Consider the following 24,044-nt stretch of genomic DNA (forward strand, 5'->3'; position numbering starts at 1 on the left):
GCAAGTTGGCAACTCTACAAAGGGATTTTAGAGGTTGTAGATTTTCCAGGCTGTATGGCCGTGGTCTTGGCATTGTAGTTCCTGATGTTTCGCCAGCAGCCGTGACTGGCATCTTCAGAGGTGTAGCACTGAAAGACAGAGATCTCTCAATGTCAATGTGGGCAGAAGATGTTAGCAGGTAATTTATATCTACTTAGGAAGGTGGGTTTGGGCTGAGTCATCCTGTAACAGTATTCAGACCCAACAGAAAAATACAACAGATGCTACGATCAGCAAAAGACAGTAGAGACCCCCTCACCTCTGCAGGAGTATACCGCATACCCTGCAGCTGTGGACAAGTTTACATCGGGACCACAAAGCGTAGCATCCAGACAAGAATAAAAGAACATGAAAGACACTGCAGACTTGACCAACCGGAAAAATCAGCAGCGGCTGAACGTAGCCTAACTCAAACAGGACACAGTATCTTATTCCAGGACACTAAAATACTGGTCAACACATCCAACTACTTTGTCAGATTGCACAGGGAAGCCATTGAAATTCATAAGCATAAGCACAATTTCAACAGGAAAGAAGAGACTTTAAGAATGAATAGAGCATGGTTTCCAGTCCTGAAAAACACCCAGCTAACAAAATACTCTACATCCTACAATAGCCCTGCAGAGAAGATTAGCATATCAAGCACCAATCCATATGCAAAAGAACCTCCTCAGGATACAGTGAAGCCTCCCTCCATTAGCATTCCATACCCTGGGAAACTCTTACAGGATGACTCAGCCCAAACCCACCTTCCTGCGTAGATATAAATTACCTGCCAACATCTTCTCCACACTGTGACACAGAGATCTGTGTCTTTTGGTGCTACACCTGTGAAGATGCCAGTCACAGCTGCTGGCGAAACGTCAGGAACTACAATGCCAAGACCATGGCGATACAGCCTGGAAAATCTACAACAACTAACGTTCTCCAGCCATGAAAGCCTTCGACAATAAATCTACCAATGGAGTCCTTCATTCACAGCAAGTCCCAATGGAAACATGATGCTGTTGAAACAAAAGCCCTTACCTGTGGGACTCTGCACTGTAGGGCTGCCAGCTTCAGGTTAGGAAATTCTTGGAGATTTAGGGTCGGGGGGTAGATCCTGGAGAATTTGGGGAAGGGAGGGACCTCAGGAGAATATAATGTCATAGAGTCCACCCTCCAAAGCCACCATTTACTCCAGGGAAATGGATCTCTGTGGCCTGGAGATCAGTTGTAATTCTGGGAGATCTCCAGCCACCATGTGGAGGCTGGAATTCCTACCTGCACTAGCCCAGATTCAACAAGACACTGTACAACTGCATGGTCCATGGGTGATGTTTTTTTTGCTTTGCAGCAGTCAAATCCAACTTAAATCCCGATCTGGGGAGTTTGGGCAAGAACAGCAAAAAAGATTTGGCATCTCTTCCAGGTAGAGTTGCCAGGTCCCCTTACCCTCCCAGCGAGAGGAGACCTGGCTCTTATCGTCTTCTTTTTTTGCTCTGTATCTTTTACTCGCGTATGGGCAGCATGCACAGGCACGCAGCTGTGTGATGATGTCATTTCCGGCGATGTCACTTCTGGCGCCATCACCACGCAGGTGCAGGAGTGCTTCTGCACTTCACAGTGGCCTGATTTGGGCCTCAAATGGGGCCATTTGGCCCATTTGGGGCCAAAATTAGCCTGCGGCAAAGCGCAAGAGTGCTCTCTGGGTGGTGCGATGATGTCAGTGATGTCATCACACCGACCCAGGAGGCAGGGCTTTTTTTCAGCCGGAACGCAGTGGAATGGCATTCCAGCACCTCTCCAAAGTGCTCACGTGTGCAGCAAAGAAAAAAAAAAATCAGGTTTCCCCGACAAACTTCCCACCCAGCTGCTTATTTCATCTCCTCCACCTCCCATCGGGTGAAATAAGCGGCTGGGGTAGTTAAAACCCCACCGGCATGCTTCTGCTGCCTGGCGGGGAAGTCCTCGCCAGACAGCTGAAGTGCGGGGGTTTAAAATTTAAAAAGCCCCGGGGCCACGCCACCCTGCGTGATGATGTCACTTCCTGGAAGCGCATGTGTGCAAAGCGCACACGTGAGTGGTGGCAGAGTAGCAACCTCCTTCAGCTGCTGGTAAACGCTACCCTTAGTTCCACTACCTGTTTCCCCAGAAAAAAAGCCCTGCTGGAGAGTATACCCGGGAGGCCCATTCTCATGCTCTCCTCCCCTGCCAGCCAGGTAAGTGGAGACAGGGGGTGGAGGGTGAAAGCGGGGGATCCCCCATCCCCCCTGGGGGAGTGGGATCCCTACCTCCAGGCTTTCTCTTGGAATCCCCTGGAAAGGAAATGACACTATATGGAAACTTGTTTCCTTCCCCATATTATAGGAGGGGGAGGGGATTTTCAATCAGGGAAATGGTGGGGGGGGATGTTATCTCTCCCTTTGTTCCCCGGTGCTTCAGCCCAAGTTCATATAACCCCACACCCTGGGTTTTAGAGATCAAATAATAAATCTGGAATCTCAAACTTGGAATTCTACTGACGTCTTTTGTATTCTGGCTTGACTTCAATTGAAAAATTACTTACAAGCAGGGCTCATTTCGAGGGGGAACGCTCAGGAATGCAGTTCCAGTAGTTCCCCAAGGAGGTCACATGACAGGTGGCCCCGCCCACCTGACAGCCATTTGGGGCCTGTTTCGGCCTGGAATGGGGCCAAAACAGCCCGGATCAGGCCTCTAGTGGGTGGTGGATCACTCTCCCCCTCAGCAGCGGCCCGATCCTGACCATTTGGGGCCCCTTTTCAGCCATTTTCAGCCCTTTTTTGCCATTTTGGGCCCAATTTCGGCCCTGAATGGCCAGGATTGGGTCCAAAGCAGCCAGGATAGGTGATGTCAGGGGGTGTTGCATATGCAAATAAGTTATGCTAATGACTCACTTCCGGTGATGGCAAGGGGTGTGGCATATGCTAATGAGTCACGCTAATGAGTTCCTCCAGCTCTTTTTCTACGAAATGACCCCTGCTTACAAGTAAGTACTGTGTCAAGTGGAGGGCTGGAGCCACTGCCTGCTGAAGACTGAGGTGTGAATAAGCACCCTACAGCTACCCCTTGGCGGAGGTGGCTACTCACCAGTAAGCCCGGGACTGCCCTTCATGTGTGTGGCTAGCGACCAAGCAAAGAGCACAGTGGAGTGGCTGAGATAAGCAGGATAGAGCTGAAGGGGGGGGGGGTGGAGTGCCTGTGGGATGTGGCACCTGAAACGTGCACAGCACAAGCTCACCTTTGACCTTACCCTTAGAAGGTCCTTCCTGAGGTCCCCACAATGGGAGATCTGGATGAAGGTTGGTGGGAGATGAAGACCAGTGCAGACACACCCATTAGAGAACAAGAAGCGAAGGGAACGCTTAAGCAAAGTTTCCAGAAAATAAATTTGGCATTTCTGCTGTGCAATGTAAAGCGTCTGTTTGGAGATGGAGATGTTGGGGAAAGTCAGAGGGTTGCCTAGTAACAGTTCATCCTCTTCCAGGACAAGAAATGTGTCAGTTGTCTGCCAAGTTCCAGCCAGATGCTTCTCTCATAGAGAAAAGCCAGTTGTTTAGACCATCTTGTCTGCTCCCGAACAAAGGGTGCGGAGAACTGAGCAGGTCTGTCCGTTTGGGAAAGTCAAGGAGGCATCTGCAAGACTGTTGGCAAAATTAGCTGATGGGTACTAGCAAAATATCTTGAGCATTTCCTATCTGGCCTTGGAGAAAGACATACACTGCAGGGAGAAGATAGTCTTGGGCCTACAAGACGTTTCCAGTTCTCAGCGGAGTAAGGTTTTCCTGATGTCTCCTGCCAACAGGTGGGTCAAAGCATCTTTCTGACCATGGTGGGTCTCCATTTTCTCTGTGAATCCAACTGGGATGTCTCCCATTTTAATAAAGGCCACAGAGGCAATGCCTGCTTGTATAGCCCTGAAGTTTCCTTAGTTGGTGTCCTATTTGCACAACTTAACAAGCATCCTGACAAACCAGGGCCAATGAGAGAAGCAGAAGTCCTTTGTGTAGGGGGGAATGCTACAAATCAGGGGACGTTTAACAACTCTTGCATTCTCCTTTTTCTCTCTTTCTTCATCTTAGCATGCTGGGAAGAAGTAGGGAGAGGGACGCTGCCGTATCATCTGGGTAGACAGGATGGGAAAGAATTAAAAAAGAAACTGAGGAGGAGACGTTGCTGAGGCAGAGAGAGAAAGAGGGGAGGATCTCTTTTGTCCATGACGGCACCCCTCTTGGGCTGCCCCCCATTGTTGCACCCCCACCAACGTACCACTTGATCCAAAGCTGTTTAAGTGACCATCAGAGAATCTATCTTCCTCTTCTTCTTCTTCTCTTTCTTGTCCCTTTTTCCTTTTCTTTTCTTTTCGTTCTTTTCTAAAAGGTAATAACAGAATTAGGTCAGATGTAGATCTATCTCATGTCTCCAATAAATTATTCCGGCCAGGGCACATCATGCTATAACCTTGCTGAAATTACCAGGATTGGGTCAGCTCACCTCAAAACCCATCACAGAAGAAAGATGGGAGTTAATCCTAAGAAAATGAAATCCTAAGAGAGAAGAATCTATTCGAACTTGTCCAGGGTCTGCACAGCTCCCAGGGGGTGAGGTGGGATGAGGTTAGCAACTGCACAGATCGTTATAATTGGGGCTTTTTGCCCAGGAATAGCAAAGCAGGGTCAACTTTTATATCAGATGCACACTTATTCAAAAATTCTACCCTGGCAAAATTGCAAAGGTTGATGCAAAAATTGTCAACAGGCGTATTGAACCCATACAAAAATCTAGAAAAAGAAGAAAAAATCATATCACGTACACAGGCTTTCCCTGTGGTGCCCGACCCTGTGGAATGGCCTTCCTCAGGAGTTCAGGAGGGCCCCCAGTCTCTTGGCTTTCTGCAAATGATGCAAAACCAAATTATTCAAAAAGGCTTTTTTACTCAAATGGGATGTATTATAGGGAAGGGATTTCAGGGCCAAGCTACACATGACGAAAGACACTTGCCTGGCAAGTGGATTGAGTGGAGGGCAAGTGAACAGGGAGAAATACACTTGCCATTCAAGTGTCATTCATCATGTGTAGCTTGGCTTTCAGATGCTTTGCTAATGAATTAAGGACCATAAATTTCACCACTATGTTGCCTTACATATTATCTGTTGCTTTAAATATGTACTCCTATGTACTACCTGTGCTTCACGTTGTCTAACGTCAGTCTTAGAATTGATTATGTTCTGTTCCAGCATTTCTTCAACTCTGTATTGGATTCTCGCTAATGCTACATCTTTGTAAACTTGTATTTATTTATCCTATGGCATTGCTTATGGAAATGTCCTTGACACTGTATGGAAATGTTCTTGAAGTTGACTGTACTAATCTCACACTGTGTAATCCGCCTTGAGTCTCAGTGAGAAAGGCAGACTATAAATGACATAAATTGTTGTTGTTGTTGTTGTTGTTGTTGTTATTGTTGTTGTTGTTGAGGACAACCCAAATGTTTTGTGTCACTTGGGTTGGCCTCGATAAAAGGTATTACATGATTTGCGTGCCTTTTTCTGGTGTGAAAATTGAAATTCATACACATCTGGCTCAAGCCCAACCTAGGCTCAGGTTGTCTAATTCTACCGGTAGTGACTCTTTTGGACAAGGAACAACCTTTCCTAGATCTGCTACCTGCGATACCAAAGATGTAACTTGAGACCTTGTCCACAAAAAGCTTGGTCCTGTGAGGTGGGCCGGGCTGAGAGACTACGACAGGCCCAAGGCAATGGTAGAGGCAGGGATTTGTGCCTCGGTCTCCCTGGATCCTAACCCGATGCTCTACCCACTATGCCACTCCTCATTTGGGGGCAAAATTTGGTGGCATTTTATCAAGCAGAACTGTTATTTAAATTTAAGTAGCTTTCCTGCTGGTTCCTGAATATCACCCCGATGATCTCAAATGTTTCTACATTTGGCTCTCTAAAGCTTGCATTCTATTTCCTGCAGCTTTAGTCTCGTAATCTTTTGGCTGATCCCTACAAAAGGCATTAGGCCACTTTTGCATTTCACATTTGTCTGCGGATGAAGGCGGCACCTTGGAACCTTCATAATGGATGTTTTCTCCATTGAGGTTTTTATTAATAAGGTGCTGTAACCTTTGCTCTCAGAAGCTACAGCCAAGAGGCAGTGGGATAGAAATCTCTCAAGCAAATAAATAAGATCCAGCTGAGATGAGCTGCAAGCTGCTGTGCCATTGAGGCTGAAATGATAACAGCTGGGACGGGAAAGAGGTGAGACGTACAGGCAAAGGAGGCAATGACAGGCTGCCTGGCTAGATCAGTTGCCAAAGTGTGTGTGTGTGGGAGGACAATTGAGAGCTAGGGATGTGCGTTTCGGCATTCAGAATGCCGAAAGAATGCCGAAACAAAAGTGTTTTGGCTTCTTTCGGGGAATGCCGAAACGTTTCGGGGAATGCCGAAACGTTTCGGGTAGCCGAAAGAAAAAAGCCGAAACGTTTCGGGATTCTTTCGGCTTTCCTATGGGAAAATGCCTCCGTCTTCCAGGACGCCTGGAGGAGGCATTTTCCCACCGAATAAGCCCAAAATTGGTGGGGACCTTCCTCTAACCCTTCTCTAACAACCACCCAAGTTTCAGACAGATTGGACTTTGGGGGGCCATGTTATGGCCCCCCAAAGCAGGTCCCCCCATCCTCCCATAAGAAAGCGAAGGAGCAGCATATTGTTAGCATGCTGCTGCTGATCTTTCTTCATTATTTCCTATGGGGAAAAAATGAAGAGGCAGGCTTCCTTTGCCAGGGGTGGCATTTTGCATGCAAAATGCCCCCCAGCCCTCAGGGGCCCTTCTCCCACCCCTCCTCCCACCCCCCACCAAGGCTCAGCCTGCTCCCACTTGGGGGGGCCATTTCATGGCCTCCCCAAGTAGGTGCTCTAATCTCTACCACTGACAGCTGGGGGAGGCTTGTGTTGCCAGGGGTGGCATTTTGCATGCAAAATGCCCCCCAACCCTCTGGGGCCCTTCTCCCACCCCTCCTCCCACCCCCCACCAAGGCTCAGCCTGCTCCCACTTGGGGGGGCATTTCATGGCCTCCCCAAGTAGGTGCTCTGCTCTCATCTCTACCACTGACAGCTGGGGGAGGCTTGTGTTGCCAGGGGTGGCATTTTGCATGCAAAATGCCCCCCAGCCCTCTGGGGCCCTTCTCCCACCCTTCCTCCCACCCCCCACCAAGGCTCAGACTGCTCCCACTTGGGGGGGGCCATTTCATGGCCTCCCCAAGTAGGTCCTCTCAGCCCCTAAAGTCCACCCCTTACAGCCCCACACAAACCCAATTCCCCCCCAGCTGCCACACACAGACCCAAATCCCCACATTAGCCCCTCACAGACCCAAATCCACCCCCACCTGTCCCACACCCATAACCCCAGGAACAGGCTGGCAAAGGCCAGCCCTCTCCCTTTGTTCCCTATGCTGGGAACTTCTAAACTCTCTTTCCCTAGGCAATTCTGCACAGCCCAGGGGTGCCACAATGGTGGGCACACTTCTGAGTGCCAGCTGGTCCCTGTGAAAGAGCACCTGAACCACAGACACCCTCCCTCAAATTCCCCCACCACCTACAGAGATGGCTGGCCAGCCAGCCCCATTGTTCCCTATGATGGGAACCAACTGCACAACAAAGAATAAAACAAGAACAACACAAAATAAAGTTTTAAAAAAATTATATTCTCCCTTCCAAAGTACAAGTAGGCAAAGCATTATGACACATTACACCAGCAGTCCCCCACACAGAAAAATTAAAACAAAACTCACTTAACATCAGAGAATCACAAAGCATGATTCCTGTCAAAAACACTTTATTTCTTGAACAGCTTTAGGTTACACAGCAGGGGGGAACACCAAAGGGCATGGCAGCACTATCTTACACAAAAATAACACAACTCACTTAACATCAGAGAATCACAAAAACACAATTCCTGGCAAAAACACTTTATTTCTTGAACAGCTTTAGGTTACACAGTAGGAGGGCACAACAGGGCATGATAGCAATGTACTGCAAAAAATAATACAACCCACTTCACCGTTTTTGACAGCAATTGTGTTTGTGTGATTCTCTGATGTGAAGTGAGTTGTGTTATTTTTGTGTAGTACGCTGCTTTCCTGCTCTGTGGTGCCTTCCTAAAGCAGTTACAGAAATAAAGTGCTTTTGACAGCAATTTTTTGGGGTGATTCTTTAATGTGAAGCGAGTTGTGTTATTTTTGTGTAAGATAGTGCTGCCATGCCCTTTGGTGTTCCCCCCTGCTGTGTAACCTAAAGCTGTTCAAGAAATAAAGTGTTTTTGACAGGAATCATGCTTTGTGATTCTCTGATGTTAAGTGAGTTTTGTTTTAATTTTTCTGTGTGGGGGACTGCTGGTGTAATGTGTCATAATGCTTTGCCTACTTGTACTTTGGAAGGGAGAATATAATTTTTTAAAAACTTTATTTTGTGTTGTTCTTGTTTTATTCTTTGTTGTGCAGTTGGTTCCCATCATAGGGAACAATGGGGCTGGCTGGCCAGCCATCTCTGTAGGTGGTGGGGGAATTTGAGGGAGGGTGTCTGTGGTTCAGGTGCTCTTTCACAGGGACCAGCTGGCACTCAGAAGTGTGCCCACCATTGTGGCACCCCTGGGCTGTGCAGAATTGCCCAGGGAAAGAGAGTTTAGAAGTTCCCAGCATAGGGAACAAAGGGAGAGGGCTGGCCTTTGCCAGCCTGTTCCTGGGGTTATGGGTGTAGGGCAGGTGGGGGTGGATTTGGGTCTGTGAGGGGCTAATGTGGGGATTTGGGTCTGTGTGTGGCAGCTGGGGGGGAATTGGGTTTGTGTGGGGCTGTAAGGGGTGGACTTTAGGGGCTGAGAGGACCTACTTGGGGATGCCATGAAATGGCCCCCCCAAGTGGGAGCAGTCTGAGCCTTGGTGGGGGGTGGGAGGAAGGGTGGGAGAAGGGCCCCAGAGGGCTGGGGGGCATTTTGCATGCAAAATGCCACCCCTGGCAACACAAGCCTCCCCCAGCTGTCAGTGGTAGAGATGAGAGCAGAGCACCTACTTGGGGAGGCCATGAAATGCCCCCCCAAGTGGGAGCAGGCTGAGCCTTGGTGGGGGGTGGGAGGAGGGGTGGGAGAAGGGCCCCAGAGGGTTGGGGGGCATTTTGCATGCAAAATGCCACCCCTGGCAACACAAGCCTCCCCCAGCTGTCAGTGGTAGAGATTAGAGCACCTACTTGGGGAGGCCATGAAATGGCCCCCCCAAGTGGGAGCAGGCTGAGCCTTGGTGGGGGGTGGGAGGAGGGGTGGGAGAAGGGCCCCTGAGGGCTGGGGGGCATTTTGCATGCAAAATGCCACCCCTGGCAAAGGAAGCCTGCCTCTTCATTTTTTCCCCATAGGAAATAATGAAGAAAGATCAGCAGCAGCATGCTAACAATATGCTGCTCCTTCGCTTTCTTATGGGAGGATGGGGGGACCTGCTTTGGGGGGCCATAACATGGCCCCCCAAAGTCCAATCTGTCTGAAACTTGGGTGGTTGTTAGAGAAGGGTTAGAGGAAGGTCCCCACCAATTTTGGGCTTATTAGGTGGGAAAATGCCTCCTCCAGGCGTCCTGAAAGACGGAGGCATTTTCCCAAAAAAAAAAACCCGAAAGAATGCCGAAAGAATCCCGAATCCCGAATCCCGAAAGAGATTCTTGTTTCGGCTTTCGGCTTTAACGGTAGAGAATCTTGTTTCGGGTAATCCCGAAACAAGAAAGCCGAAAGTTTTTTCCTTGCACACCCTTATTGAGAGCACATGGCTGAGCAGGCTTCTTTCCATCTGCTCTTCACACATGGCACAACCCGCTTGCTCTCCCATCTAAGTTGTGCTCTAACCGTGCAGGCCTAAACAGTTACCCCTTAGACTCAAGGCCAAGCTAGAAGTGACGACGAATTACACTTGAATGGCAAGTGAACAGACTCACATGTATTCCTCCCTGTTCACTTGCACTCCACTTGCACTTCAGTCAATCATTAAAGAGAACAGACTCACATGTATTCCTCCCTGTTCACTTGCGCTCCACTTGCACTTCAGTCAATCATTAAAGAGAACAGACTCACATGTATTCCTCCCTGTTCACTTGCGCTCCACTTGCACTTCAGTCAATCATTAAAGAGAACAGACTCACATGTATTCCTCCCTGTTCACTTGCGCTCCACTTGCACTTCAGTCAATCATTAAGTGAACAGACTCACATGTATTCCTCCCTGTTCACTTCCGCTCCACTTGCACTTCAGTCAATCATTAAGTGAACAGACTCACATGTATTCTTCCCTGTTCACTTGCGCTCCACTTGCACTTCAGTCAATCATTAAAGAGAACAGACTCACATGTATTCCTCCCTGTTCACTTGCGCTCCACTTGCACTTCAGTCAATCATTAAAGAGAACAGACTCACATGTATTCCTCCCTGTTCACTTGCGCTCCACTTGCACTTCAGTCAATCATTAAAGAGAAAAGACTCACATGTATTCCTCCCTGTTCACTTGCGCTTCACTTGCATTTCAGTCAATCATTAAAGAGAACAGACTCACATGTATTCCTCCCTGTTCACTTGCACTCCACTTGCACTTCAGTCAATCATTAAGTGAACAGACTCACATGTATTCCTCCCTGTTCACTTGCGCTCCACTTGCACTTCAGTCAATCATTAAGTGAACAGACTCACATGTATTCCTCCCTGTTCACTTGCGCTCCACTTGCACTTCAGTCAATCATTAAAGAGAACAGACTCACATGTATTCCTCCCTGTTCACTTGCGCTCCACTTGCACTTCAGTCAATCATTAAAGAGAACAGACTCACATGTATTCCTCCCTGTTCACTTGCACTCCACTTGCACTTCAGTCAATCATTAAGTGAACAGACTCACATGTATTCCTCCCTGTTCACTTGCACTCCACTTGCACTTCAGTCAATCATTAAGTGAACAGACTCACATGTATTCCTCCCTGTTCACTTGCGCTCCACTTGCACTTCAGTCAATCATTAAAGAGAACAGACTCACATGTATTCCTCCCTGTTCACTTGCGCTCCACTTGCACTTCAGTCAATCATTAAAGAGAACAGACTCACATGTATTCTTCCCTGTTCACTTGCACTCCACTTGCACTTCAGTCAATCATTAAGTGAACAGACTCACATGTATTCCTCCCTGTTCACTTGCACTCCACTTGCACTTCAGTCAATCATTATGTGAACAGACTCACATGTATTCCTCCCTGTTCACTTGCGCTCCACTTGCACTTCAGTCAATCATTAAAGAGAACAGACTCTCATGTATTCCTCCCTGTTCACTTGCGCTCCACTTGCACTTCAGTCCATCATTAAGTGAACAGACTCACATGTATTCCTCCCTGTTCACTTGCGCTCCACTTGCACTTCAGTCAATCATTAAAGAGAACAGACTCACATGTATTCCTCCCTGTTCACTTGCACTCCACTTGCACTTCAGTCAATCATTAAGTGAACAGACTCACATGTATTCCTCCCTGTTCACTCGCACTCCACTTGCACTTCACTCAATCATGTAGTGGAGCACAAGTGAACAGGGAGGAATGCATGTGAGTCTGTTCACTTGCCATTCAAGTGTAATTTGTCACTTCTAGCTTGGCCCTCACAAAGGTATAACCCTGCTTAAAATTGCACAGCACAGTTCTTCTCTTTCACTGCAATTGCAGAGTTGGAACAGACCATCTGGCTGCTCTGTTCCAGCCTCCTGCTGCGCAAGATTCCCTAACCAAAGCAGATGCCTCTTGGGTCCCTCTTTGCATATTTGTGCAGGTGATGCTACAACTCCGCAGGTCAACCCATCCCATTAAAAAGCAGATGCTTTAGCGAATGCAGCATGGAGCCTTCTGACGGGCCCCAGCAGGCTGCTATAAAGAAATTCACAAGCCGAATGTGATGGTGTGGTCTCTCCAGACACATCAGGAATGCAGCCGGCTGCAAAAGGTGAAGGGCAAATGGCACACGATTACACAGCAGAATGCCAGTGCGTTACAGTGGATAGAATGCTTGGGCTGTTATAGCAGAATAAGGAAGCTTGTTTATTAGCTATAGAGGATGCTACATAGTAGGGTCTGCACCTTTAAAGCACAGACTCATGGGAATTGGAATCAAGTACTCCCTTCTGATGCACTTCTCCAGGGATGTGTGGCAACTGTGAATTTTATTGCCCCCTTTCCAGCTATTGTGGTCTTGTAATTACTCATCACCAGCAAGAGATGGGAGGGCTTATCATTTTTCTACTGCAACTTCAGAAATAAACTTCAACCAGAAATAAAGATGGACTCTGAAAATTTTGTTCACTGTAAGTTGTCTCCGGGTCCACGTGAATGGAATAACTTGCCCTGGTTGGGGGCCATGAAGGGTCATGTTAAACACTTACCTGGGAACAGGGTTGAACTAACTTTCAGCCTGGGACAGTAAAAATGCTGGACTAGGAACCGGGACACTAATAGTTAAATTCCAACTCAGCAGTAGAGCAAACTTTGGCTCCAGTAACACCAGTATGAGCTTTCAAAAGGAGGTCCGGCTCTCAAAAGCTCATATCCTGGAAATCTAGTTTGTCTTTAAGGTGTTACTGGAACCGAATCTTGCTCTTCTACTACAGACCAACATGGCTACCCACCTGAAACCAACTCAGCTGTGAATCTCAGGCTGAGAGAATGGAAAAAAACTCTCAATTTGTCAATAACATGAAAGCTATTTCCACAAGTCCTTAAAGGGACAGCCCACTCACCATACACTGGCGGCTTTTCTCCTTCACTCCACACGCCTCTGATTTCAAAGCTGTAGCAGGCTGTTAGGCTTCTGTTTTTTCAGCACCTTTGATGAGAATGCAATTTCCCACACTTTCCTACATCCCCAAAAAGATGCTGAAAAAATGGAAGCCTAACAGCCTACTACTGCTTTGAAATCAGAAACGTGTGGCATGAAGGAGAAAAGCCACCAGCTTTTATGAGAAGGCAATTTCCCGCATTTCCCTGCATCCCCAAAAAGGTGCCCAAAAAACAAGCCTAACAGCCTACTACTGCTTTGAAATCAGAGATGTGTGGAGTGAAGGAGAAAAACCACCAGTTTTTATGAGAACGCAACTTCCCACACTTTCCTGCATCCCCAAAAAGGTGCCAAAAACCCCCAGAAGCCTACTACTGCTTTGAAATCAGAGATGTATGGAGTGAAGGAGAAAAGCCACCAGCATTCGGTGAGTGGGCTGTCTCTTTAAGGATGTGTGGAAATGGCCTCCCACTCTTGCAGCCTCAGTTTGCCTTGGGGCCATGCCCATAAGAAAAAAGGAGAATTATCCCTTCCACCCCCCACTTAGTTTTACTATTTGACAGTGGCTCAGCTATTAGCATTTAAAATACATAGTTTCTAAAGGATTTGAACAGTGAACATGCATGAAAGTCAAAGGGTTAATCCCCCTTTCCTTCTCCTGCACAGCCCCAAGGCAAACTGAGGATGCACAAACCTGCAATTTACATTTTGTGGATGGAGTGAAGTGAGAGATCTTTGCCTAGTAACTCTTTCTCAGCTCAATCTACTTCACAGGGCTTTTATAAGAGGTGTGGAGAAGTGTGCATGCTGTCCTGAGCTGCTTTGTAGAAGGTCACATTAAGAATGGATCAACAGCAATTGTGAGGATCTGTATCTTTACACTCAACAACAGGGCTGGCTCAGGAAAATTTTAAACACTAGCAAGTCCCTTCTTCTTTCCCCTTCCACTACGCCGTACCTCCAGGGCAGTGTTTCTTCATCCGGCACTTCCTGGACTCTGACAGTGTTGAGCACATTGCAGATTCCTCTTTGCTACTCCTGATGACCTCACGAACCCTCGTAGCTGAGCCCCACTTAAAGCCACAGGTCTTGCCCTGGTTTGTGCAGGGGCTCCAGTTGCTCCAGGGACCCATCTCGCACTTTTCTGGGAGGAACAAGAGAGGAAGAGAATATCCCAGTCACAATCAATGGCTTTAAAAGAGGCTTGCAACATTAATGCAGTTCATTCCCTCCTTTTGCTAAAAAGATGCTGCAAAATTAATTGTGCAGCAGAGTGTTTTTTTAAAAATGTTCATTGGTTTTTATGTAATTGCTTAAGACTGTAGGAACGGAGGGTGACTTTTGGAAAAAGGCACCTTCCCCTGTCAAGCTTAGAAGACTGAAGGTATTAGTCAAAAATAAAGTATTTTTTTCCTTCAGAACTATTGCATTAGTAGGGTAGCCAACCCCCAGGTGGGGCCTGGAGACTTCCTGGAATTACAACTGATCTCCAGGCGACAGAGACCAGTCCCCCTGGAGAAAATGGCTTCTCTGGAGGGTAGCCTCTATGGTATTATACCCTGTTGGGGTCCCTCCCTTCCCCAAACTCCTCCTTCCCCAGGCTCCCCCCCCTGCCCAAATCTCCAGGAATCTTCTTACTGGAAGCTGGCAACCCTATGTGTTAGTCATATGCTGTTTGAAATGAAATCCTGCCCTCAAGTCATAGATGGCTTATGGCCACCCCTGGTGGGGTTTTCATGGCAAGAGGCCAACAGAGGTGGTTTGCCATTGCCTGCCTCTGCAACCCTGGTCTTCCTCCCAGATCTCCCATCCAATTATTAACCAAGGCTGACCCTGGTTAGCTTCTGAGAACTGATGAGATCAGGCTCACCTGAGCTATCCAGGTCAGGGCACATTCTGATTATGCAAAAATAACTGTTTCATTAATGGACTGAAATGTGTATAATTAACCAACTGAGCTTCAGCAGGCAACAGTTCCAGTTGAAACTGTGGCTGCTACAGAGACACCCTCAAAACCCATTGGAGATCTGTTGGCAGGGCAGATTCCTGGCCTGCTGGATGCAATGGCATATGCACCAACATTTCACAGACAAATTTCCAGAATTCCAGTTCTTCCACCTGCTGAAGACCAGGGCTGGATCAACCGGGGGGGGCAGTCTTCCCATGATGCTGCCAAAGAGGGGGTGCCGTGCACAGCTGCCAGCCGCCAAGAGCGCGCTGGAGCTGGCAGTGGCAGTGTGGGCGGCTGAGTGGAGAGCTGGGAGTCCACCCGTGCTATTCACCTGCCCCACCGATGGGGCAGCTGGCTTGCTGCGCACGCAGGACAGGAAGCATGCAGCAAGCCAGCTGCCCCATCAGTGGGGCAGGCGAATGGCGCGGGCAGGATCCCAGCCCTCTGCTCAGCCGCCCGCACTGCCGCCACCAGCTCCGCTGCACATCATGCACTGGGGTAGCCAGCTTGCTGCACAGGCTGCATGCCTCCAGGCCCTGTGTGATGATGTTATGGAAGTGACATCATCACGCAGTGCCTGGAGCATGCACACACTGCACGTGTGCATGGGGGTGGCCGGACTTGGGTTGCCCTGGGCAACCCAAGTGTTTTGTCCTTCACACTGAAGATACACGAGATAAACACAGTTCTAGCAAAGATTCATCCAGTCTTAACTGGCCTCATAAAAATATAAGGCAGATTCTGGAGAGTGCAGGACAGACATCTTTAAAGTGAATGAACGAATGAACGAACAAACAAATGAATGAAAGAACGAACACTGAGGACCCCAGAATAGATGAAGAGTATGGTACAGAGGCAGTCCAGGCAATCAGCACCCTCCCATTCCAGCAAAATCTATCCAGTTCCTGCATGGAGTACAGATACAAATTCTTCTTTGTCCCCCTCACTTGCAGAAGGAGTATGAGTCTGCAGTAGGCTGGGGCATGCCAGCCCTATTTCTGCAAGGAACAGAAGTGGCCTGCCTGGCTTACCTTGGCATTCCCGGGTGCTGGACTGGGCCAGGGTCTCAGGTGGGCATGCGCTGAAACATTTGCCTTTGTGCAGGAAGAAATGCTCTTTGCATTTCATGCAGAAATCTTTGCTGAAGCAGCTCTCACAGCTGGGCGACCGGCATTCTGCACAGGAAAAGAAAGAAACAGGAGCCAACTATATTTTGCAAACTGAAGGACAAGGCACTCGGCTTCAGAGTGAACACTAAGAGCAAGTCCCTACAGTCTTAAGCAACTACATTAAAAAGTGGAGAACAAGTGAATGTAAAATGAACAGGGAGGAATACACTTGAGTCTGTCCACTTGCCAGGCAAGTGTAATTCGTCACTTGTAGCTTGGCTCTAACCCTAACCCTAACCACTAACCCTGATCTAATCTACTCTGTACTTTCTTCAAGAGGATCAGCAGAGGAAGTACAAAAGGATCCAAAGGGGGCTGTTGGGAGGTTTTTGTTGGAATAGGCGACTCAGCCTGCCTTTGGACACTGGGGGGCGCTGGATGTCTCTTTGAATGTAATGTATAGGTCTAGCAATCTGCCACTCTCTTGTCTAAGGTGGGAACGCCTACTGACTTCTCCTCTCTTGCCTCTGTGCCTCTTGGGAGATTTCACACCTTCCCTCATGCTCTTCCAAGAGAAAAGATGTAAAGCCACCATGCTCCTTATGGAGCCCTTCTCTTTGTCCACAGACCTACGCCTACAACCTCGCTGCCTAGTTTCAGGCCGTGGTACTAGACTAGAGAATGTAACTCTTTAGAATAGGATCTTTCCCTTGTTATTACCAGAAGAGAAATCTGCTACAATAAACTGTAAGTATTATCTTTCTATGAATTTTGTCTGAGGATTAATTAATGCACGTTTGTAAGGGTTTAAACGCTTCTGACTAAATTACTCTGCTATATTACTCTGCTAAATTACTAAACTAAATATATAAAATACCATAATCTCTAACAGTTTTAAGCAGCTGCCTCCAGCCTGGCCACTTCAATCTAAGCAACTAGTCTGCAGTATGAACTCCCTGCTAGTTCTGGATCAGTGACACTAGTTAGTTCAAACAGAGTCCAGTAGCACCTTTAAGACTAACCAATTTTATTGTAGCATAACACAGCTAACTCCTCTGGATCTATGACTAGTTAGTTCTGCCCTGATTGACCTGGTGCCTGGCCTCTGTCTTGTATTGCCTTGTTGATCCCTGACTTCTGCCCTGACTGTGACCATATATGGGACAATCAATCAGCGCTTTAATTACAAACTACTTTCCTCCAGCTTTGAAATTTGTCTCCTAATACCACGTAGTTAGAGGTGTATGATCACTATGCAAAGAGAGAAAAGTTCTCCATACATGCCCACAATGTGTGAATTCATTCAGAGCAGGAGTGAATCTTGGCTTAGATTTATTTTGATTGTCTGCAAATCCTTATTTTCTCTAGTGGAACTTGAGACTGCCTGGATATTCTGCCTCTTGGCCCTTTAGCCTTCTGTTGGGGAGCGCTTCTTTTTTTTAAAAAGTGATAGGTGCTGGGGTTTAAGCTGGTACAGCCCCTGTGGCCCTTATCCCAGATTTTGCAAGGTGAGGAGAGAAGCTTGAAAGTAGCTGTTCATTGGTGAGTTCAAGGCATTCTGCACATGCTCAGTGGCACACTGTCTTTCACACAGGCGAGTTTCTACAAGATAGTGTTCAATGAACCGTTAAAACCAGATATCAGGCTGGGTGAAACTGGACATTCATCTTTTTCAATCCTGCCCCCTCCCCAATGCCATATCTACTCTTGAGACAAATTCACCACTGCAAACAGAGTAGGTACTCTGAAAATAATAGGGATCGCACTTTAATTTTCTACCCTGAATTTTGACAGCTAGTCACTTTAGACATTATAAGGAGGTAAAGTTGCCAGGTTCCCTTACTCTCCCAGTGGGAGGGGTGGGAAAACTAGCACTCACCTTTTGAAGGTCTCCTTGTACGTGCAAAGTGTACAAAGCTGGAGTGCTCCCATTTGAGGCCCAAATCGGCCCAGCACAAAGTACAGGAGAACTCCCGCAGCCTGCGCAATGACATCACTCATGGGAGCCATGTCATAGCGTCATACTGGGAGTGCACCCTAGGAGGCCTGTTTTCCTGCCCCCCCACCAGCCCAGTAAGCAGTGGCGAGGGGCAGAGGGTGACAGCAGGGGACCCCTCACCCCCACCACCCCTACGAGAAACAAGGAAGAAAGGAGCAAAGGCCCCAGGCAAAGGGGAAAAGAAGAGAACTAATTTGGTCAGGGACTGACTCACTTCCTGCCTTTTTCATTTTCCCCTCTCCTATTCCTTCCCAGAAAAAAAAAACTGTGATGATGGAGTCTCAGACATCCATGTGGTTAAGCCACATAGAGGAAAAAAATAACTCAATAGGGATTAATATTGAAGATTTATTTTCCCTCCCAGAAAAATCAGCTTATGAACTGATCAGACAAAGACTCCTTGACATCGAGATTCAGAATCTCAGGAGTCTTCCAAAAGGCAGATGCTCGCCCCTGGGTTTAGGGGTTTTACCTCATGTGTATTTTACCTGTTTAATGGCCCCACATTACCGCAGAGCTTATTCGTTAGCTCGGTTTAGCTTCCTCGATACTTAATGGGAGATTTCACAAAACGCCCCATACTTATTGATCTGTTGCTGAGAGAGCAAATTGGGAAATCTGATAAATGTAAAACTAGTTTTCTATTAGCTACTCGGAACCAAAAGGGGATAGAAACTGTAGCTAAATTTTTGTATCTTATGTCTATGAGGCGAGTTATGTATCTGTAGACTGAGTTTTGATTGTGTGATGTGTTTTTCTCATTAATATGGATGTAATGCCAATAAAGGTTGCTGCTGCTGCTATTTTCTGACAAAAACTATGTGCACGTTTTCCTTTATATCTCCGCAAGGAAAAGGACTAGAAACTTACTATTTTTAAAATGAAAGCTGGTGATTCAGGGAGAGGGCATAGCATATTTGTAGTGCAGGGAGTTGCCCATCATATATAGCTATGGGCCTGGCTCTTATATTTGTTTTTACCTGCTGCCTAACATGGGAAAAGACTGGGTAGGATTCTCAGAGCAGGAACTTGAAGCACGCATGACTGTAAGTAGTCTGGTTCACACATTATACTAGAAGGAATGTTTGCATCAGAGGGCCAAGCTACACATGACGAATGACACTTGAACGGCAAGTGTATTTCTCCCTGTTCACTTGCCCTCCACTCAATCCACTTGCCGTTCAAGTGTCATTTGTCATGTGTAGCTTGGCCCAGAGACTATAGAACAGTGATCAAGATGAGTAGCCATGTTTGTCTGTAGCAACAGAAAAGAGCAAGAGTCCAGTAGCACCTATAAGACTAACAAAATTAGTGGGAGGGTATAAGCTTTCGTGAGTCACAGCTCACTAACAAAATTAGTTGAAGGGTATGAACTTTCAGATATATGAAGAAGTGAGATGTGACTCACGAAAGCTCATACCCTCCCACTAATTTTGTTAGTGAGCTGTGACTCACGAAAGCTCATACCCTCCCACTAATTTTGTTAGTGAGCTGTGACTCACGAAAGCTCATACCCTCCCACTAATTTTGTTAGTGAGCTGTGACTCACGAAAGCTCATACCCTCCCACTAATTTTGTTAGTCTTATAGGTGCTACTGGACTCTTGCTCTTTTCTACTGCTATAGAGCAGTGAGAGATTCTGGTTCCTGGATGATTGAAGCAGGATTTTTCTTTTGGCAGACTCTGTGATATCACAGCCTTGCAGAAGTCTCTCCCCTCTCCAAGCCCTGCCCTCTCCAGGCTCCACCCCTAAATCTCCAGGTATTTCCCAACATGAATCTGGCACTGTTGTTGTGTGTTACAAACCAACGTCTGCCGCAACTGCCACGGAATGGACAGACTAGACAACCCTCTTCGTTGTAGTCAGACACCTACTAATGCATCTGTTGAGCTCTTGGCCTCGCACTCCAAAGTAGCCTGGTGGGCAGGCATGGACGCATGCACCGTACTGGCGGATCCCATCCCTCCAGATGAGCAGGAACAACCTCTGTTGGCAGGCGATACAGCCGTTGTCCTCGGAACACATCACACACCCAGTGCAGTTCTCGAACAAGGTGGCACTGACTGCAAGAGAAAGAGAGGACAGCAGTGAGACAGGCCAGGATCAGAGGAGAGTGTTTTTTTCACACTGGTCTGGGACAACCAGCTGGGCATTTCCCAGAAGGTGATCAGCAGTTCAATCAGAAGGGCTCTCAGAAGAGTGACGTTCTTGCCCGGCACCACCTTCAAAAGAATTATTTGCCTTTCATGTGAATAACAGCTGTTTCCACACAGTCGGTCGTTCTCGTCCTTTCCCTGCTTTAAGTGAGTGTTTTGCTGAGTCAGTACGAAAACTTATCCTCCACACACACTCCCCACAAGTGCTTACTTTGCACTGTGAAGTTGCAGGACAGCCTCCAAACAGACCCTAACAAAAGCGAGTTTTAGAGGGGAGGTCAGTCATCATAGCCTGAAATCGCCCACCTCCTTTCAAATTATTTTTTTGACTTGGCACATGCGAATTTGCATCCAGCTCGTTTTACAAGGAGGCTGCCACAGCCAAATGGAAAGGGAAAGTGCTTCAAGGGAGGAACTGGGAGGAGATAGGGAAGATTCTTCAGAGTGCTTTAACTGTTCAGACTAGAGGTGGGCTCAGACTGGGGAAAATCCATGGGCTGTGGGTCTGTGGTCCATGATGTTTCACCACGAACTTTTCGTGGTCCAGACTTGTTCACGAACCAATTGGTTCATCGATCTGGGCTGAGACCGGAACACTTTAACCTTCTTCCTTGCTCCAGCTGACTGACAGCCCCCAGTCAGCTGCAGCAAGGGGGATTTAAATGTTAAAGCACTCCCAGCACAGTGACGCCAGGAGGCTTTAATGGACCACGAACCTACAGACCGGTGAAAAGTCCATGGGTCCATGGAAAATGGGCCTCCCACGACCCACTGGTTTGTAAACGCCAAATGGCTGGGTCCATGAAAAATTTTGGTCCATTTTCTGGTCCATGCCCACCTCTTGTTCAGATGCCAGAGAACACTAAAGAACCACAGCATCAACATGCGTCAAAAGAAAACACCCATGAAAATGCGGTCCCAGAAAAGATGTCAAAAAAAACAGTAATGAAACAGCATGCAGACATTTTGCAAACATAGACATGAGGAAGCCTGGGGAAAAGCCACCAGCATTCCAAGGGTGGACCGTGCCTATAAGGATGTGGAAATGGCCAACATAATAATATAGTATCCTTGTATCTGACGAAGAGAGCTTTGACTCTTGAAAGCTCCTTCCCTGCGAATCTAGTTGGTCTTTTTAAGGTGCTACTGGACATGGGCCTTGCTCTTCTGCTACAGACCAACACAGCTGCCTACCGGAAACTATCTAGAAGAAGACCAATTACACAAGTTAATAATCAGATTCCCCCAAAGTCAAAATTATTACATTTCTAAATGTGTCTGTGCTATATGTAATAGCTAATCCTCATATTTCCAGTTTTTAATACATTTAATGTCCTGACTTGGATAGCCCAGGCAAGCCCCATCTTCTCTGATTTTGAAAGCTAAGCAAGATCGGTGCTGGTTAATAATTGGATGGGAGACCTCCAAGGAAGGCCAGGGTCTCTATGCAGAGGCAGGCAATGACAAATCCACCTGTGTTAGTCTCTTACCTTGAAAACCCCAGCAGGGGTTGCTGTAAGTCAGCTACGACTTGATGGCACTTTCCACCACCAATACATACAATAGCATGATATCAGTTTTATCATATTAAACAATTCTCAAACATTTTAAAAGCCAGTTGAAGGAGTATTTTGGGGCAAGAGGTTGTATCCTCTTTTCAATATTTTGCAAACACAAAAAGTGTTGCTGTAAGTATATATAATAGAGCAGGGTTCCCCAACGTGGTGCACCGTGGCGCCCACTGATACCATTCCTCATGCCCGCCAAGTGTTTTTAGAAAGGAAAGTGAACAGAGTCAGGTGAGTCTTTTGCTCAATAGAGCTTCTGATTGGCCACTGGGGATCTGATTGGCTGTGCAGATTTTGGAAAGTTGCTTCCAGTAGCTGCCACCACCACAGCACAAGAATCTTCACTACGTGACTGAAGGTAAGCTGTGTATGTGCAAGAAAATATTTTTAAACAATATAGTCATTTAAATGGGCTTCCTGTTAAACAAGAAATGTTAGTTATGTATGACCTTGCTACCTGACATTTTGTGGTTGTTTTTACCTTTTGTGGCAGCCATTTTGAGGTTGCACCCACTACCCTGTGTAAGAATTGCAAAGGTGCCTGCAGGCTGAAAAAGATTGGGGACCCCTGTAATATAGGGCAGTGAATATTTTTGTAGAAATATGTTTCACTCCATTTAAAATGCACATAAGAGATTTGATACTCCTTGTATATGAAACGATCAGAAGTCAGCGTGATGAGAGACTGAGTTTGGCAGTCAGGGGCTGTGCAACTTGTGTTCAGATCTCTGCACAGCCACAAAATGTAGTGCGTAATTGTTAAGGGTTTTTTTAAGGACCTCTCACATAATGCCCTATATGTGAGCACAACTGAAGCTGAACACGCACAGAAGAGCCAAATTTGCCTCGGTGGGAGATTCTTTCTCCCTGGCTTCTGGAATTAAAACTACAGGTCAGCTCAATCTTGCAGTGAGGAGAGAAAGTTCCTTTTAACTATAAACATTTTCTTTCGTTTTCACTTTCCAGCTAAGATTTTAACCTTGACTGTGTTATTTCCCAGAAGAATTTCGAACCTATGACAAAATTATGACTCCAGCATTGAAATGTTTATATTACAGTAAGATCTGATTGTCCCGTCAATCAGACCCGTTGGGTGCCATGTATCCCGGGGAATGTAGTATTTGTTCAGCTATAACAAGTGCGTGAGAAATTCAACCGTGCTTTAAGCCTTGCATATAGAAATGCAATTTATTCCTTTGAATCTTCAAGGCAGGAAGAGAGCTGTCCTGAGCATACCGCTGGAAGGGGGCGGGGGTAGACAGCAGGATTCTCTGTGGTCTCTCGCTGTGGCAGAAGGACAAGAGGGTAAAAACAGACACCCATCCATCACAGCGAGCATGCAAACAAATTAAGAGCCTGTCGTCATAGGAGGAGCTGCCCTGGTGTTGCAGAGAATTTTAGCAGCCCCCTGGTTCCAATTGGGTGCAGATGTGAGCTAACAGCAAGCAGCAACCAGAATGCATAAAATCAGTGGAGAAAGGGTCCCACTCATCTGCTGGATTCACTTGGATCTTTGCTTTTTGTCACAAGGCGAGTGAAGAAAAATGGAGGAGGTGTTGTGGGGGGCACAAAGCATTCTGGTAGAGATCGGCTGGATTCAGCCAAGACAGGAGGAGACTGGGTGGGAAGGCAGATGAGCCTCTCTCCAGGAGACATCTTGCACGGGGAAGCTCAAGTGTAGGGAGATGCAATGTTAACCAGGAAGCGTAGTTTTAAAAGACAGAGCCGGTGGAGATCGCTCCTCAGAGGGTTTGTAAATTTCACCTTCTCCTCCCCAAAGGGGAGGTGCTTCGGGGATGCAAAGATGAAATTAACAAATCCTCTGATCTCCACTGGTTCTGTCTTTTTAAACTACCCTGGTGTAGAGTGGTGAAATTGACAGAGCCTTCTGGAAGGCGAAGACGAAATTAACAAACCCTCTGAGGAGTGATCTCTGCTGGCTCTGTCTTTTTAAACTACCCTGGGGTAGAAAGGGGAAATTGACAGAGCCTTTGGAAACTATGCTTCCTGGCTGACATTGCGTCTTCCCACACTTGAGCGTCGCCGTGTAAGATGTCTCATGCAAAGAGACTTAAGGAAGTGGTTCTCTCTCTCTCTCTCTCTCTCTCTCTCTCTCTCTCTCTCTCTCTCTCTATATATATATATATATATATATATATATATATAAAATGCAACCCATTTCTCAGCCACTCTGCTTTTTCACACTCATTTGCAAACTAATTCCCTCCAACTTAAAGTGCAGGAATCTCACTGAAGTTAACACTGCTTGAAAATATAAGCTCATGTTGGTTTTTTCATGTTAGTATGTATAGCATTACTGAGTAAAAGGCTGGATTCGATGGCGTTTTTGCACATTATGTAGAAGCAAGCCCAAATCTACATCAGCGCTC

At 47.0% G+C, this 24,044-nt stretch overlaps 1 protein-coding gene across 1 annotated transcript in view; it reads right to left on the minus strand.

Moving 5' to 3' along the window:
- Window positions 1-4,097: 4,097 nt before the first annotated feature.
- The window catches only part of RSPO4 (R-spondin 4), a 53,727-nt gene continuing 33,780 nt past the window's right edge, over window positions 4,098-24,044 (minus strand). Inside the window, exons 2-6 of the mRNA XM_054981694.1 lie at window positions 19,805-19,993; window positions 15,853-15,996; window positions 13,829-14,014; window positions 4,309-4,412; window positions 4,098-4,162 (exon numbers count right to left, since the gene is read on the minus strand). Of these exons, the coding sequence (XP_054837669.1) occupies window positions 4,327-4,412; window positions 13,829-14,014; window positions 15,853-15,996; window positions 19,805-19,993 (605 nt within the window). The 3' untranslated portion in view covers window positions 4,098-4,162; window positions 4,309-4,326. The remainder of the gene's footprint in view (window positions 4,163-4,308; window positions 4,413-13,828; window positions 14,015-15,852; window positions 15,997-19,804; window positions 19,994-24,044) is intronic.

Source organism: Eublepharis macularius, chromosome 5 (assembly GCF_028583425.1).
Source record: "Eublepharis macularius isolate TG4126 chromosome 5, MPM_Emac_v1.0, whole genome shotgun sequence".
In the NCBI taxonomy this organism is placed as follows: Eukaryota; Metazoa; Chordata; class Lepidosauria; order Squamata; family Eublepharidae; genus Eublepharis; species Eublepharis macularius.